The sequence below is a fragment of the Muscardinus avellanarius genome, assembly GCF_963383645.1.
Source record: "Muscardinus avellanarius genome assembly, chromosome: 6".
Taxonomy (NCBI): domain Eukaryota; kingdom Metazoa; phylum Chordata; class Mammalia; order Rodentia; family Gliridae; genus Muscardinus; species Muscardinus avellanarius.
The window spans coordinates 63,063,928-63,080,865 of record NC_137791.1 but is presented as its reverse complement, the minus strand read 5'-3'; the positions used below and the strand labels follow the sequence as shown (position 1 = coordinate 63,080,865).

The 16,938-nt window shown below is 46.4% G+C and overlaps 1 protein-coding gene across 1 annotated transcript; it reads left to right on the top strand.

Annotated features, from left to right (window-relative positions):
- Positions 1–2,767: 2,767 nt before the first annotated feature.
- TIGD2 (tigger transposable element derived 2) lies at positions 2,768–4,348 on the top strand (the record flags this gene model as incomplete). Its single annotated transcript, XM_080697199.1, has 1 exon — positions 2,768–4,348. One exon carries the CDS (start codon positions 2,768–2,770, stop codon positions 4,346–4,348), a length of 1,581 nt encoding a protein of 526 aa, XP_080553325.1.
- Between the last annotated feature and the right edge of the window lie 12,590 nt (positions 4,349–16,938).

The window sequence follows — 16,938 nt, the reverse complement described above, 5'->3', positions numbered from 1 at the left end:
GGGAAGGCTGCGATTCTGAGGAAGGCAACTGCGGAGTTTCGGCGTGGGAGTCAAATAAAAGGCTTGAAATCAACATCTTTTTTCTGCATTAGGAATGCTCACTTCCGTTTGTCTGCATGTTCTAAATGATAGCGACATGCTTGGTCATATACACAACGGTGTAGATACTTATGTTCTGATGTTACAAAATAACGGGAAGATTCTTCCACTTTTCCAAGTATTATACCAAGAGAAAGAGCGGGCGCGCAGACAGCCAGGCCGGCCGCGTGTCCTCGGTGAACAGGTGCTGCAGGACGAGCCAGCCGCGCCCACCCGCGCCTTCTGCAGAAGCCGCGGGGAACAAAGTGACTCGTGGCCAGACTGCAATTCCTTTATTACAGCTGGGGAGGAGGGGGAGTAAAAGGGCTGCAGGAAATTCTGCCGGCGAGTCTGAGTCTCGCAGGTTCACAAGGGTCCGGGTGCTGTCAGTCCTGCTAAGGGTCAGTCTCTTGGGTGACAGACTTAAATTCTTGATCATCAGCACCAGAGGGGGACGCGCGATCTCCAGCTTGAGCGCAGCCCGCTGCAACCCATCCGCCCGGGCTTGCTCAGCTACGTTGCAGCGAGCAAACCCCAGCTCTCCCTTGCGAGCCCCGTGGTGCCCCGGGCCCGGCCTGCTCGCTCCTACCGTGCCTCACGATCCGGCTCCGGGTGTCGTGTCGGGGCCGGCAGCCGGCGAGGCCAGTGGGCGAGGCGGAGGGGCCCGGGAGGCGCAGGTGCAGGAGCTCCCCCGCTCGGCCGCCGGCTTTGCAGTTTGTAAACACGCCGCACGTGCGGCTCCGGCGCCGCCGCCAACTCAGCTCTCCCAGGGTGCGATTTTCATTCCTGCCGGGGTAGGAGGGAGACTCGCCCGCAGAGCCCCGCCAGCCCGGGAAGCCCCGAGACTCGGTGATCTTACACCGTCCCCTGCTGGCCGACCCAACATTCTGCATGCCGAGGCCGCCGATTCCCGGCCCGCCCCCTCCGGAGGCCCCGACTCATCTCAGACCACGCCCACCGCATCATCGCCCCGCCCCCGCCCCGCGCGGAGCTACTGCCCGCGCCCGGCCCCGCCCCTCGCGAACTCCCCGCCCATTCCCTGGCCACGCCCATTTAGTAATCACCACCCCTAGCCCCGCCCTCCCCGCGGGGAACCGTTGCTCGCGCCCGGCCCCGCCCCTCGTGAAGTCCCCGCCCCGTACCTGGCCACGCGCATCAAGTATCACCACCTCTAGCCCCGCCCTCCCCGCGCGGAGCCTTGGCCCGCGCCCGGCCCCGCCCCTCGCGAAGTCCCCGCCCCGAGCGCGCCATTGCCCGCTCCGGCTGAGTCCCCGCCCCTGGCCCCGCCCACCCATCAAGTCCCCGCCCCGCGCGCCGCCGTCGGCCCCGCCCCGCCGGCACACGTCCCTGCGCGCGCGCGCTCCCTAATCCCCCGCCTTCCGGCTCCGGCAGCGCCGCGCGCCCCTCGCCGCCGCCGCGGTGTCACCCTCCTCCGAGACTCCTTTCGCTCTGGAGCGACCTGGCCCCGGGGCGGGGCGGGCCCGCGGCTGGGGCCGGCGTCCGCGCACGGAGCGCCGCTCCGGGCTCGCAGCGGGCGGCGGTGACAGCCCGGCGCCGGTTCGGGCGGATCCGGCTCCCCGCGGGAGGAAGGACGTCCCGCGCTGGAGCTCGTCCTGCGGGGAGAGGGCCTCGCTAGCGCGCTTCTCTCTGACCTGTTAATTTCAGGAGGTAGGCTCTAAAGGTCCCTCTCTGCCTCCCCAGATAATGCCTAAGAGCATTATTCGTTGTATTTAGTTACCACATTGATAGGAAGCGTTAATTTTGTCAACAGAGTTGCAGGGCAGGTTTGGGTAATGCCACAGACGTAGATACTGAAAGCAAAATGTTTTTGGTGTTTCCTTTAGGTCCACAGTCTCCGACTACCTTTACAGCCCCCGCAGGAATACTTCTGTTGTCCCAGCGAGGATCATCTCTCACCAGGATTACTGTAACACCTTCACCCAGCCTTCCACCCCGTGGCCCCTTCCTTGGGCCACCAATGAAGTGTTTTGATGCTTTCTTTAATCATGTGACATCACCTCTTGCCCACCTTTCTTATTTCCATTTGCCAAGTTCATTGCCTTAGAAGTTTGTGTTGGGTTAAAGTAACAGAGCTTTCTGTCCACTCTCACCCGCCCAATTATTGCACCTCTTCTATCCAGCTCGCCTTAACTTGCTGTGATTTTCAAAAGCACTTAGCAGTGAAGAGGTGCATTCCTTACAGTCCACTGTCAAAAACAGCATAGTCAGGGGAATTAACTTTCCCATTGTATTTTCCTGTATTCAAGTTTGCAAGTCCTCTCTTGACTATTTTCTTGCACATTTCGCAAATACTTTAACCTTAGTGTATTAGAACCTTACTTGTAATGCTGGCAAATCATTGCACTTCAGATGCAAAAGGACTGCTTTAGAGACCTTAGTAGTACAGTATTGCTTCAACTCCTAACCTCTGGTAGGAGTGCAGTCTGTGGAAAGGCCTTAAACTAAAAGGAGGAATAAAGAGAGAAGATAGGATTATTTAGAACTAAACCTTGTAGGAACTTCCTTAACTTCTAAAAAGCAAGTGAGGAGACTCATGTAGAATCATGTAGACCTTGTCTGGAAATTGGCCATCATGTTAGGTCCATGGGGGCAGAGGAAGAATCTTGAGTTCAAATCTTAAGTTGTTAATGATCTCGTTCTAGTAATCACCTAAAATATTTGACACAGAATGTTGGGAAAACGTAAGCGTGTGGTGTTGACAATTAAGGACAAGCTTGACATTATTAAGAAACTTGAGGAAGGCATCTCTTTCAAAAAACTTTCTGTGGTGTATGGAATTGGTGAATCCACAGTTCGTGATATTAAAAAGAACAAAGAAAGGATTATAAACTATGCAAACAATTCAGATCCCACTAGTGGGGTATCCAAACGTAAGTCTATGAAGTCCTCAACATATGAGGAACTTGATAGAGTTATGATAGAATGGTTTAACCAACAGAAAACAGATGGGATTCCAGTGTCTGGAACTATTTGTGCAAAACAAGCCAAATTCTTTTTCGATGCTTTGGGGATGGAAGGTGATTTTAATGCATCATCTGGCTGGCTAACTCGATTTAAGCAGCGCCATGGTATTCCAAAGGCTGCTGGGAAAGGAATGAAATTAAAGGGAGATGAAACTGCTGCCAGTGAATTTTGTAGTAACTTTCAGGAATTTGTTGAGAGAGAGAATCTACAGCCAGAGCAAATTTATGGTGCTGATCAGACTGGACTGTTCTGGAAATGTCTGCCATCAAGGACCTTAGTTCTGGACACTGAGCAAAATACTTCTGAGTACAGGTCAAGCAGAGAGAGAATCATTATTATGTGTTGTGCAAATGCCACGGGTCTACACAAACTTAATCTCTGTGTGGTGGGGAAAGCAAAAAAGCCCCGTGCATTCAAAGGAACAGATCTTTCAAATCTTCCTGTCACCTATTTCAGTCAAAAAGGTGCATGGATAGAGCAATTGGTTTTCAGACAGTGGTTTGAGAAATATTTTGTGCCACAGGTTCAGAAGCATTTGAAATCCAAGGGACTGACTGAAAAAGCAGTACTTCTTTTAGATTTCCCCCCAGCACATCCAAATGAAGAACTGTTGTGTTCAGATGATGGCCGAATAACTGTGAAATATTTGCAGCCAAATGTTACAACTCTAATCCAACCTATGAGCCAGGGAGTTTTAGCCACAGTAAAAAGATACTACAGAGCAGGACTTCTCCAGAAATACATGGATGAAGGAATTGATCCCAAAACGTTTTGGAAGAATTTGACAGTGTTGGATGCAATCTATGAAGTGTCAAGAGCTTGGAACATGATAAAAGCGAGTACCATAACCAAAGCATGGAAAAAACTTTTCCCTGGTAATGAAGAAAATTCGGTCATGAACATTGACGAAGGAGCCATTTTAGCAGCTAACTTAGCCACGGTCTTACAGAATACAGAAGACTGTGAGCACGTTGACATTGAGAATATTGATCAGTGGCTTGACTCTCGGAGTAATGGCTCCAGCTGTCCGGTGCTGACTGACAATGAAGGAACCGAGGACCACGCCAAGGCTGCTGCTTCGAAGACTTCCGGTAAGCTTAGAAAAGCAGAACTGAATCCAAACAAGCACATCAGCCATAAAGCTGCACTGGAATGGACAGAAAACTTACTGGATTATCTAGAACAACAAGATGACATGCTTCTGTCTGATAAATTGGTATTACGGAGGCTTCGGACCATAATTAGAAGAAAACAGAAGATCCAAAGTAACAAAAGTCTTTCATAGTGCTCTTACGTGTTTAGTGTATTTGTCTCTTTGTGACTGTTAATCTGCAGTGGAACTTGCGTTGCTTGAAGTGCTGTAGATTCCAAGGCCCAAATACATTTTATAAATGATTTTAGAATTAGATGCCAATTTGGATTACTTAAATTATGGCTTTTTAATGTTGACTCTGGTAATTAAGAATGTATATGTAACATGTGTGTCTACTGTTTTTAATCTTTATTGTACTATCTAGATCATAAGGTACCTAATATCAGGGATCTTTTGTCTGTTTTGTGCCTAAATTTCAATGTGTTTAATAAAGGCCTGTGCACAGGATAGACACTCAGTAAATCTTACTTAAATTTTATTATTTTTTTTTTTTTTACTTTTATCTGAATTTCAGTTTCTAAATTGAAATATGTTAGGAATGTTTCCATTTTCACTGCTGAAAGTCTTAGACAAGCTTAGCAAAAATTGTGCTTTTGAAAGCCCCCAACTCAGCTTAGCCAAAGTGACACCATGTTTTACTAGCCTCAGGTACTAGGAAGTTAAAATGTAACTGTGGAAAGTTACAGAATTCAGTAAGCCTGAAAAAAACAGGATGGGGTGGGTAATTAACTGCATACCTGCGGCTTAACCGATAAGAACAAACAGTTACAAAATAACTTCGGGACTCTCCACCAAGCACTACCAGAAAAGCCTCAGGCAAGCAAAGTTCCTTCAGTTCCTCATTAACTCGAACCAATGAAATTCCTGTAACTATGCTTTCTGCTTCTGTACCCCCGCTTCTGCTCCCCCATCCCCTATAAAAGCTACCTAAAATTCATCCAGGGCGCGCAAGTCTCTGTGCAGACTCTGTCGCCCACAGGTACCTGTGTTCTGCAATAAAATCCTCGTGCTATTGCATCCAGTGGTCTCAGACTGATCTCTGGGTCTCGGGGTCTCCATTCCTGAGGGGAAGACCACTCGGGGGTCTTTCACTTTAATCTAGGCTTAGTGGCTCACACCTGTAATCCCAGATGCTCAGAAACTGAGGCAGGAAGATTGCAAGTCTGAGGTCAGCCTGGCCCACCTAGTGAGACCTTGTCTCACAGAAAAGTGGGCTGAGGATGTGGCTCAGTGTTGGAGTACTTGCCTATCAGGCAAGAGACTCTAGATTCATTTCCAAGTACCAAAAAAAGGGGGAGTGGGGGATTGTAATATCTCACATATATTGCAGAGAACTGAAGGGCAGTCTAAAGTCTTAAATATGGCATTTCTCTATGAGCAGTATTTAGACAGCAGTTCAGACTGGCCATCTCTTAGTATAGTGAAGGGAAAAATAAAATGTCCCTCAGGAAATGATTTGCACTTCACTTTTATTCTGTCTGATAGTAGGGAGTTTCTTCACAGTTGTTGAAAGAAAACCAACCCAATTCCAAGAAAATTTTTGTTTTTAAACCATTTTGAGTAGAAAAGATAAGGGTTAACTTTTATTATCTGTCATTTTGATTTTTTACAGAAATGTCAGTTTTTCTTTTTAATAAGATGCTTGACATTTATGTGGAACTTTAAAGCTTACAGAGTTGATCATTGTTTTTAGATAGCATACTTCCTGTGAAGTGCTGAGAATATAACATGCATATAAAATGTGGAATCAGCACATAAACAGCAGGCTAACATGAATCAGAACATGCAATAGATGGCCACAGGCTCCTGGGTGACTGTGGGCAAGTTATCTCCTCCCACAACACACTATGTGTAAAGTAGGAATATCTGCCTCAAAGAGTTAATATATGAATTTTAAATAATAAGGGCTTAGAATTAACACTGTTGAAGTATTAGTAAGCATTGCAGAAACTATGTTTCAGATCCGAACTGTGACTCAAAGCAAAGTAGCTACATTAGGAAGCTCCTCCCACAAGGAGAACACAGAGATAAAGTAGTTACATCTGAATACAATAGTAACTCATTTCAATGAAAACTGAAGGATTAATCTAATTAAGAAATCACTGACCATCTACTGGTAGGTATGATGAGGTATGCAAGCATGTTTAAGACACCTGAAGTTAATTATAATAGGAAATGGGAATGGAATTATAATTTCTTTGCCGTGGGCTATTAACACATTGCCAATTAAATAAATAGATGTTAGCTTTGTTCATAAAAGTAAAGCATCATGAATATTGACGTAATTCACGGAAGCAACAAAATACCTTTTGTTTAAAAGTAGATAAGATAGTGAGAAACTGGGCACCTGAAATATTTTATTACAGTAAAACTGAATTGGCAGAAAATCAGAGCAAAAGAAATATCACAGAAGACTGGTCATAGTAACCCAGCCATTAATAGTAAGATTCCTTGTGATTTGAGTTGAGGGGATTTTAGAGCTGCTGATGTTTTCTTTCATGAGGCTAACACTAGTTCAGAATTCTGCCATTTGAGCTGAGGCTTTGGGTTCTAGAATGCCTTTCCAGAAGTCTTCTGAGAATCTTTGGGAGAGTTTATGTGTCATTATCAAAACAAGTTCTTCAGTCAGCACAATGTCACCTACCTGACAGGCTTGAGGAAATGGGATTCTGCCCAGATAAGTCCTTAGGCTAACTGGCTTTCTGGAGACCAAGGGAGGCAGAGACTTGATCAAGGCAGCGATCTATATATATTTCAACACTGCTTTGAATTTTTCACCAATAAAAACCTTTTCAAACTTTTAAGATAATGATGAAATGGTTTAATCTTGCTTTTCATAAACACTAATAGAAACTGCATTCTAGTTTCATAGCTTATGTAATGCAAACATTTTTCCAGCTCCAGTTGATTAATTCAATCCTTTAGGGAAGACTCATCATGTTTATCTTGGTTAACCACATGCTCCTGATGGCACTCTATTTGAAGTTAATTCGAATGAGAACACACACTTGCCCTCTGTTGATTTTGCTCACCTTAGAGAGCACGTCCACAAATTCTGACTATTGGTTAATATTTATAAATGTACATATTGTCATATTGTTTAGAAGACTTGAAAGAAAAGACTCAGACCCAATGGGGAAAGAGTTTGGTAATTGAGCATGCTTTTTTTTTTTTTTTTGGTGGTACTGGGATTCCTGGAAGCCCTTCTACCTCAGGGCTACACTCCCAGACCTATTTTATACTTTTTTTTTTGAAACAGGGTCTCTTAAGTCAACACAGCTGGCTTCCAACCTGGGTGATCCTCCTGTCTCCGCCTCCCAAGCACGGTGATTACAAGCGTGCGCCACCACGCCCTGCGAGCATACTTTTTAAAAAATGCATAGTTGGAATATTTACTATTCATAATTGAATCGCAGAGTAATGCAGTGGTTGGTTGGAAAACTTTGAGTGCTCAATAAATAGAAACAGCAGAGTCCAGATCAGTAGCTGCAGTCACCTGGAGCAGGATTGTAGCATAATAATAGCCACTGTTCTATTGTCCTGGGATTCTTTTTGTTCTCAGTCTGCTTCAGACTGAGTTATACATTCACTTCACGATGAGTTTTCTGAATTTAGGGAAAGTATTGCTGGAATTAATGGTATAGCTCGCATGAAGCTCCCCAAATCACCCGGCCTACAGTACTGTGCCTGGAGCCACGCAGTCAAAGTACTAGAAACCAAATTGACCTGAACGCAGATTTAGCCCTGATCATGAGGCCTATGTCCACTTAATATTTTCACAAAGTTGACTTTTTCTTTAATATGCATTTTATCCCCTAAGCAGTAACATATCTAAAATCACAGGTGTTGTGTGCCGATTTTTTTTTTAATTCAACTTAAAGTGAATCTAAAACAGTTATTTTTTTTTTAAAGCTTGCCCATCTATAACCTATGATCATCTTGCATAACTCATCTATGCACACTGAGAAATACAATCAGTCCTCTGGGTGTGGTGGTGTATGCCTATAATCTCAGTACTTAGGCTGAGACAGAAGGATCATTTGTTCAAGACCAGCCCATGCAAATTAGCGAGGACCCACAACAATATAGGGATCCCATTTCAAAATTAAAAATAAAATAGGGCTGGGGGTGCAGCTTGGAGATAAAATGCCCCTGGGTTCAATCTTTTTTTTAAATTTATTTTTATTGGAGCATTGTAATCATACATCACATTGGAATATAAGACTTGAGAGGATATACAAGCACACATCATCCAATTAGCCCTCATCCAGTCCCCATCCCATTCCCTCCCCCTCCTTCGATCACATGCTTGTTTGGTGATTAACTTTGATACATATGTTTATGTACCTCCTGCTTTTTAAAGAGGCTCCATCCTCTCCTATTCCATACCCTCTGACTGGTCACCTTAATTGCTTCACTATAGGGCCCTTTCTATAGCTCGACCACTTCCTATTGCCCCTTTCCTCCTAGTTATTGCTGATTAGGGGAAGCATCTGGTTTTAATTTTCTGTGAAATTTCTCTGTGCATGCCGTGTTGCAAATACTGATCCCACTCTTGATGGCCCCAGTAGTGGCCCGGCTACCCAGTGGACTGATCCAGAACTTGCTGGCTCAAGCAGCGGCCTTGCCTCATGGGAGGCCCCAGTTCTGGCCTCACTGGCCCCGACACCGGCCTAACCCCTCAGTTGGCTCCAATCCCGGCCTCAGAGGCCCCAGCTCCGGCCTTCCTCACAGCAGGCTCCGATGTTAGCCGATGGCCCCTCGGTAGGCTTCGATTCAGGCCTCAGAGGCCTCAGTAGCAGCCTTGCCTCACGGAAGGCTCCGATGCCGGCCAGTGGCCCCGGCACCGGCCTAACCTCTCAGCAAGCTCTGAACCAGATCTCGGAGGCCCCAGCAGCGGCCTTGCCCATGGCAGGCTCCGATCCCGGCCACTATGGCCCCAGCACCGGCCTAACCCCTCGGCAGGCTCCGATCCTGGCTTTGGATGCCCTAGCACCGGCCTGCCTCACGGCAGGCTCTGATCCCGGTCTCGCTGGCCCCAGCACCGGCCTAACCCCTCGGCAGGCTCCGGTCCCGGCCTCGGAGGCCCCAGCACTGGTCTTGCCTCACGGAAGGCTCCAATCCTGGACTCGCTGGCCCCAGCATCGGCCTAACCCCTCAGCAGGCTCTGATCCCGTCCTCAGAGGCCCCAGCATCAGCCTTGCCTCACGGCAGGCTCCGATCCCGGCCTCGGAGGCCCCAGCACCAGCCTTGCCTCACGGCAGGCTCCGATCCCGGTCTCGCTGGCCCCAGCACCAGCCTAACCCTTCAGCAGGCTCCGATCTCGGCCTCAGAGGCTCAATAGCGGCCTTGCCTCATGGAAGGCTCCGATGCCAGCCAGTGGCCCCGGCACCAGCCTAACCCCTCGGCAGGCTCTGATCCCGGCCTCGGAGGCCCCAGCACCGGCCTTGCCTCACGGCAGGCTCAGATCCCAGCCTCGCTGGCCCCAGCACCGGCCTAACCCCTCGGCAGGCTCCAATCCCAGCCTCGGAGTCTTCAATGACGGCCTTGCCTCACGGAAGGCTCCGATGCCGGCCATTGGCCCCAGCACCGGCCTAACCCCTCGGCAGGCTCCGATCCCAGCCTCGGAGGCCCCAACACCGGCCTTGCCTCATGGCAGGGTCCGATCCCAGCCTTGCTGGCCCCAGCACCGGCCTAACCCCTCGGCAGGCTCTGATACCAGCCTCTGAGGCCCCAGCACCGGCCTTGCCTCACGGCAGGCTCCGATACCAGCCTCGGAGGCTGCAGCACTGGCCTTGCCTCACGGCAGGCTCTGATCCCAGCCTCGCTGGCCCCAGCACCGGCCTAACCCCTCAGCAGGCTCCAATCTTGGCCTCAGAGACTCAATAGCGGCCTTGCCTCATGGAAGGCTCCGATGCCGGCCAGTGGCCCCGGCAACGGCCTAACCCCTCGGCAGGTTCTGATCCCGGCCTCGGAGGCCCCAGCACCAGCCTTGCCTCGCGGCAGGCTTTGATCTCGGCCTCGCTGGCCCAGCACCAGCCTAACCCCTTGGCAGGCTCCGATCCCAGCCTCGGAGGCCCCAGCACCGGCCTTGCCTCATGGCAGGCTCCGATCCCAGCTTTGCTGTGTCTGTCACTGGCCTCAACCCTCAGCAGGCTCTAATCCGAGCACCCTCTTCGCCCAACTATTTGTCCCACGTTCTCGAGGGTGTGTGGTGGTGGTAGCATTCTGCCTCTGGGGTCATTACTTCAAAGGTTCCAGGTGTAATGCATCAGATTTCTGCCTCCCCTGAGTACTGGCCACTGCCATTGCCACTACCTCCACCATTTCAAATCTTTCCCAAGTTCTTTTTTTTTCCACTCTGAATGTTGTCCAGTCTTCCTAAGCATGCGCGATGGTAGCATTCAACCTTTGGTGTAATTTCTCAAAAAAAAAAAAAAATAAAATAAGGTTGGTAGGCTCCGATTTCTGCTCCTCCTGAATACAAGTCTCCACCGCCAACGTGGAGACCGCTTTCAGCACCGCCTTTCTCCTTGGTCTCCGCTAAAGTCTCTCTCCTTACAGGTGATGTCCAAGATTCTTAACAGTGTAGAGAAGAAACAGTCCTCCTTAGCAGGGAATTTTTCCAATAATTCCAGTTCATTTGGATAAGTTTTGTCTGCATCTCCAGTATCCTGGCATCCGCCACCTCTTTGACCCCTCTCTGATACTTTCCTTTTTTCTTTTTCTTTTCCTTTTTTACAGGGTCCTTCCAGGTGGAAAGGGGGTCGCCTAGGGGCGCCCCCCCCAGCACCTGCCCACCCGCCCAGGATCGGGCCGAGTGCCCGGTCCATGGGGTCCTTCCGGGTGGAGAGGGGGGTCGCCTAGGGGTGCCCAGCCAGCGCCTGCCCACCCACCCAGGGTCGGGGCCGGGGGCCGGACCACGGGGTCCTTCCGGGTGGAGAGGGGGGTCACCTAGGGCTGGGTTCAATCTTAAGTATAATACAATGTCCAGAATCTTGTCAAAGGTTTTAGGTTTTAGGATGCCTTCAGTACTTGCTGAAATAAAAGTATTTTCTACAGGTTCAGTGTGGTGGTGCATACTTGTGATCCCAGTATTTGGGAGGCTGAGACAAGAGAATTGCAGTTCATGGACAGCCTCAGCTACTTTGCCCTTTGCAACTCAGTGAGACCCTGTTTCAAAATAAAAAATAGGGCTGGGGGTATAGCTCAGAGGTAGAATGCCCTTAGGTTCCATCCCTAGTACTGCAAAAAAAAAAAACCCTATATGAAAATTAAAGAAAACTGGGTGTGGTAGTGCATGCTTGTAATCAGAGCATTTGGGAGGCTGAGACAGGAGGATTATGATTCACAGACAGCCTCAGCTACTTAGTGAGGCCTCTTTGCAACTCAGACCCTGTTTCAAAATAAATAATAATAATTGAAATAGTGCTGGGCTTTAGCTCAGAGGTAGAATGCCCCTGGGTTCCATCCCCAGTAAAACACACACACACACACACACACACACACACACACACACACACACACTAATAATAACAATAAAAGAAAAGAAAAGTATTAACCAAGGAGAAAGGGTTTGATAGCCAACAAAGTTGGAAGGCAAACACCAGCTTCTTTGCTCCTTCACTTGATGGCCTTGGTAGCTCTCTGGGCCTCTCTGAGCCTCAGTGCCTCCCTGTATAAAGGGTACAAGGTTAAACACTCCAGGTATTCATAACACAGGTAACACACCAACACACCAGCTCTTAAGCAATACACAGCTGTTTGTTGGGAACCCTGCATCTTTGGGCCTGGTCTTGAGGATGGGCTTTCTCCCTTGGTGACTGTGCAGACCTCCAGGAGTCCTGGCACCCTGTTGAGGTCCAAGGCACAAACCCACCTCTAGGGATGCTGGCCAGGGTGTGTGCAGAGCTTGGAGAGCAGTGCTGAGTTCCTTAGCCCACCAGGTCTATAGTGCACATTGTTAATCATCACAGGAAGCATCAGTAAAAAGCAAGGTAGGTAGAGTCTGTGCTAGCCACAGTCTGGGACAACAGGGAGCACAGAGAAATGCATTTTCCCAAGCAGTAGAAGGCAGATGTGAGATAATAGTTCATACACTGTGAGCAGAAACACAAACTCTGTGAAGATGCCAAGGAAAACTGAAGGTGTGGGTTTGACAGAGACACCAAGCAGCTCCAGCGTCAGCAGCACTGGCCACCACTAGACTGAAGGCCAGGGGCCCCTGGACTGCTGTGCCCAGAATCTGCCTGGTGGACATTCTTTATCCCAGAGCAAGGGTTAAAGCGTTCTTTTCACTCCCAGACTAGAAGAAAAACGAGGTGGTTTCCCTACCAATGAAGGTACTAGAGACCAGAGAAGGGAGGTGATCTGCCCAAAGTCATAGATTCACCAGACCCAAGAAGGACGTAGAGGTTGAGTTCATGTGGCCTCCTGAGTGAAGGCATTCTCACTCCACCTGTGCCTTGGAGGACTGGACTGTGACCCTAAGGCTACTTATCTCATGGCCCAGCATAGCATCTGCCTCCTGAAACAGGTGGGGACTCTCACACTAAAAGCCTGTTTTGCTCAAGGAACAAAGAATGCCCCCAGTCCATGTGCTGAATGTCTGCTATGTGCCAGGTGCAATTAACATCTATTTTATGATCCTCACAACCCGTCCTGTGAAATACAATACTTTTCTGAGAGAGAGAGAGAGAGAGGAGAGAGAGAGAGAGAGAGAGAGAGAGAGAGAGAGAGAGAGAGAGAGAGAGAAGGAGAGAGAGAGAAAGAGGAGGAGAAAGGAGGGGAGGGAGGGGAAGGGACGGGAGGGGAGGGAGAGAGCACGCGCTCAAAGGAAACTGGCAGAAACCCAATGTTCCTATCCAACACAAGGACAGCCGTCCAAACCCTTGGAAGAAGCTGAGGTCCTTGATCCTCCATGAGCATCCAGGAACCCATGAGGCAGGCCGTCAAGGCTTTCACAAGTCACTTTTAGCATCCAGCAACCTGTTGTATGTGTGTCATTCCAGAGAACGCTTCCAAACCAACCAGTAACATTACCCAGGCAGCCAAATGCCATTGTTAAGTCTTCAGGCTCAGAAAATCTTTGAAGGAGCTAGGAGCTGTGCTGCATGCCTTGATCCCAGTACTAGGTAGGCTGAGACAGGAGGATAGCAGATTCAAGAGCAGCCTTAGCAACTTAGTAAGGTCTTTCGCAACTTAGACCCTGTTACAAAATAAAAAGTAAAAAGGGTTTGGGGTAACTGAAGTAAAATGCCCCTGGCTTCAATCTCTAGCAGCAGCAGCAGTAAGTAGTAAAAGAAAGAAAAAAAGAAAAACATTCAAATGAAGCTCTATGAGTTTGACTGACCCAGTCTTTCCAGGGCATCATTTTAATGCCATTTGGATCCAAGAAGGTCAATCAGGCCTGGGTTGGAGAGTAGATCTCCCCCTGTCTGTACCAGTCACTGGGACTCCATTCTTTCTGTGTGGAAATCTGCTTGAGGTGTGCTGGGGCCCATCCCTGTGCCTAGTTCCTTGCTGTTCCTCTTCATCTAGGTCACTGGGGCCCACCTGGCCCACAGGCCCATGTCAAGAACACACCCGATTGGTATAATTTGGAAATCTAGACACAAATAGTGTTGTGTGTAATGAAATGTGCAAAGCAATCACCTTCTACTTCTGTAACCAGCCTAAGATCCATAGGAACATATTTAGTGACGCTCCTTTGTGAAACTTTAAGTGAAATGCTGAACATTGGAGAGTTTTATATTCACAATCATTCTGTAATGAGATTATGAGCTTTTACCACTGTAACTAATTCGGACACTGGGGGATGTCATTTTTTTTTCTAAGCTACAAAAGAAAAATTGACTGTGAAATGTAGCCTCATTAACCTAAGTAACCTCCCACCAAAGTACTTTAGTTCTAAAGGGAATCTTAGCAGCAGAAATTATAACATCTAGTTTTGTCTAAGATCATCAAAAATGTCTAATTCTTTTCTTTATTTTAAAATACGTTGATCTTCCAGAACTTATTTACAAAGAAAACATGATTATCTTTAAGCCTGAAAAAAAGATAAATTTTAAAGAAGTTCATCTCATCTATTGAAGCAATTAACATTTTTAAAAGTCACATAACAATGTCTTTAAAGAAAGTTATTTTTTATAAATGAGAAATATCAGTTTGAGGCTATGTACATAAAGTTGGTGTGTTAATTTAAAGTGACAATTTGGATTTTTTAAAATTCCATTTTTGGCTTAAAAAGTTAACCTAGCTTGGTTTTCTGGTACATACCTGTAATCCCAGTACTTGAGAGGCTAAGACAGGAGAATCACAGGTTGAAGGCCAACCTCAGCATCTTAGCAAGGCCCTCAGCAAATTAGTGAGACTTTGTTTCAAAATAAAAAATAAAACAGAGGCGGGGAGTGGTGGCTTATGCTTGTAATCCCAACCTTTGGGAGACTGAGACAGGAGGATTGTGGTTCGAAGACAGCCTCAGCTACTTAGTGAGGCCCTTTGCAACTCAGTGAGACCCTATTTCAAAATAAAGAATAAAAATAGGGCTGGTGGTGTAGCTCAGATGTAGAATGCCCCTGGGTTCCATCCCCAGTACTGAAAAAATTAAAAAACCCGGAAAAACAACAATAACAAACAACAACAACAAGAACAACAACAACAACAAACAGGGCTGGGGGTATAGCTCAGAATTATAATGCCCCTGGGTTCAATCTTCTGTAATTACTAACATCCCCCTCCACACACACACACACATACTTTACCTGAGAGCAATTTAGTAGGAGTTTTCAGTGATGAAACTGATCTAATGCAAATTAACATACTTTAAGCTATTGATATGTAATAATCAAAATAATATGGTTATATTTAAAAAAATTTTAAATTGTGGGACAATATTTATGGCTAGTTGTTTCCATTTTTTGTTAGTTTTTGGGCCATTTGCCAATTTACTTTAATATTAGGAGGACTTTGTGTCCCCTCAGCCTGTTACTAATAAATTTTATTTATAGCACATAAAATGCTTGAGTTTTTTTTTTTTTAACAAAAACTAGAAAATTCACAGTATTGGTAGCCAGGCATGGTGATACACACCTGTAATCCCAGTATTTAGGAGGATAGTAGGTTCAAGGACAGCCTTAGTAACTCAGTGAGACTCTTAGCACCCTAGTGAGACTCTGTTTCAAAATAAACAAAAATCAAAAGGCAATGGGTATAGCTCAGAGTAAGAATGCCCCTGGGTTTAATCCCTAGGACCACAAAACAAAAACAAAAACAAATATTTGTAATTTACCAGCTAAATTGGCACCATATACAATAAAAACTCTTTTACCATGAAAACAAACTTTTTTTTTCTTTTTGGTAGTACTGGGGGTCCTGGAAGCCCTTCTAACTCTGGGCTACACTCCCAGTCCTATTTTTTATATTTTTATTTGGAAATAGGGTCTCCTAAGCTAGCGAGGCTGGCTTCGAACCTGCGCGATGCTCCTATCTCTGCCTCCCAAGTGCAGGGATAACAAGCGTGTGCCACCACGCCCTGCAAAACAAACTATTTTCATTTCATTGGCTGTACAGATACATATATGTTCACATTTTAATACTTTTGGATTGGGATACTTCTTATAATCAATATAATCTTATAGTTGATAACATTTTCTTAATGATACATTATCTTTTAGATACTGTGAAATATGATTGAAGCTATACATCTTGTCTTTCTTTTGAAAATAGAGGAAAATGTAATGGTGTACACTAAAACTTTCCATCTAGTAGATTTACATCAATGAAAGCATAGCTACATATCACACAGGAATGTGCAAATGTTAGATAACTCTTTTAAAATATAATCTGTCTTCAGAAATATCATTATACAATACTATTAGTTATTCACACACATACACTACTTTACTAATTTAGGTGGAAAAGGACAGCAATTCCACAAAATTATTGAAACTATTTTTAAAGACATACTGCTTTATTTCTTTTAAATATATAAATAAATTGAAGAGCTAATGTAGTATGGCCCAAAAGTGGTTTTATTGTCCATACTTCTAATGATTTGTGTGTGGATTAATCCTGGTAAGAAGTTTTTGTATTATGAACAGCTTGTTTTCCTACTCATATGTTCCATCCTTGTAACACACCCTGGCGGGGTTTGCTTGTTTGTATTCCTGCACTTTATTCGGCTTCCCTTAGTTCTCACCTTTTCCCATTCTGGGATCCCATACAGAACACCACATTCTGTTTGGTCATACTGTCTCCTGAGGCTCCTCTTGACTATAAGAATTACCCAGAATTTCTTGTTTTGGAAGACCGTGACATGATGACCTTGGTAGTTGTGAGGAGTACTGGCCAAGTACTTTGTAGACTGTCCCTTGCACCGTAAGTTAGGGGGAAGGGGGGAATTCTTTGTGCATTCCTTGCCCACTCTAACACAAGGGAGACTGAGAAAGTGATGTGACTAAAGATATATAAAGCAAAGCCCGGTGTGTTATCAAAAGCTGCTTTAATCAACCAGCGCCTTCAGGTGGGTCTGCCAACTGTGGGGGAAGGGACTGATGAACCATGCAGTCAGCAGAGTTGCACGGGAGAGCGGAAGTACCTCGATATTTTTTTGTTTGTTTGTTTTTATTTTTTGGTGGTACTGGGGTTCCTGGAAACTCTTCTACCTCCAGGCTACACTCCCAGACATCTTTTTTTAAAAATATTTTTATTTGGAAATAGGG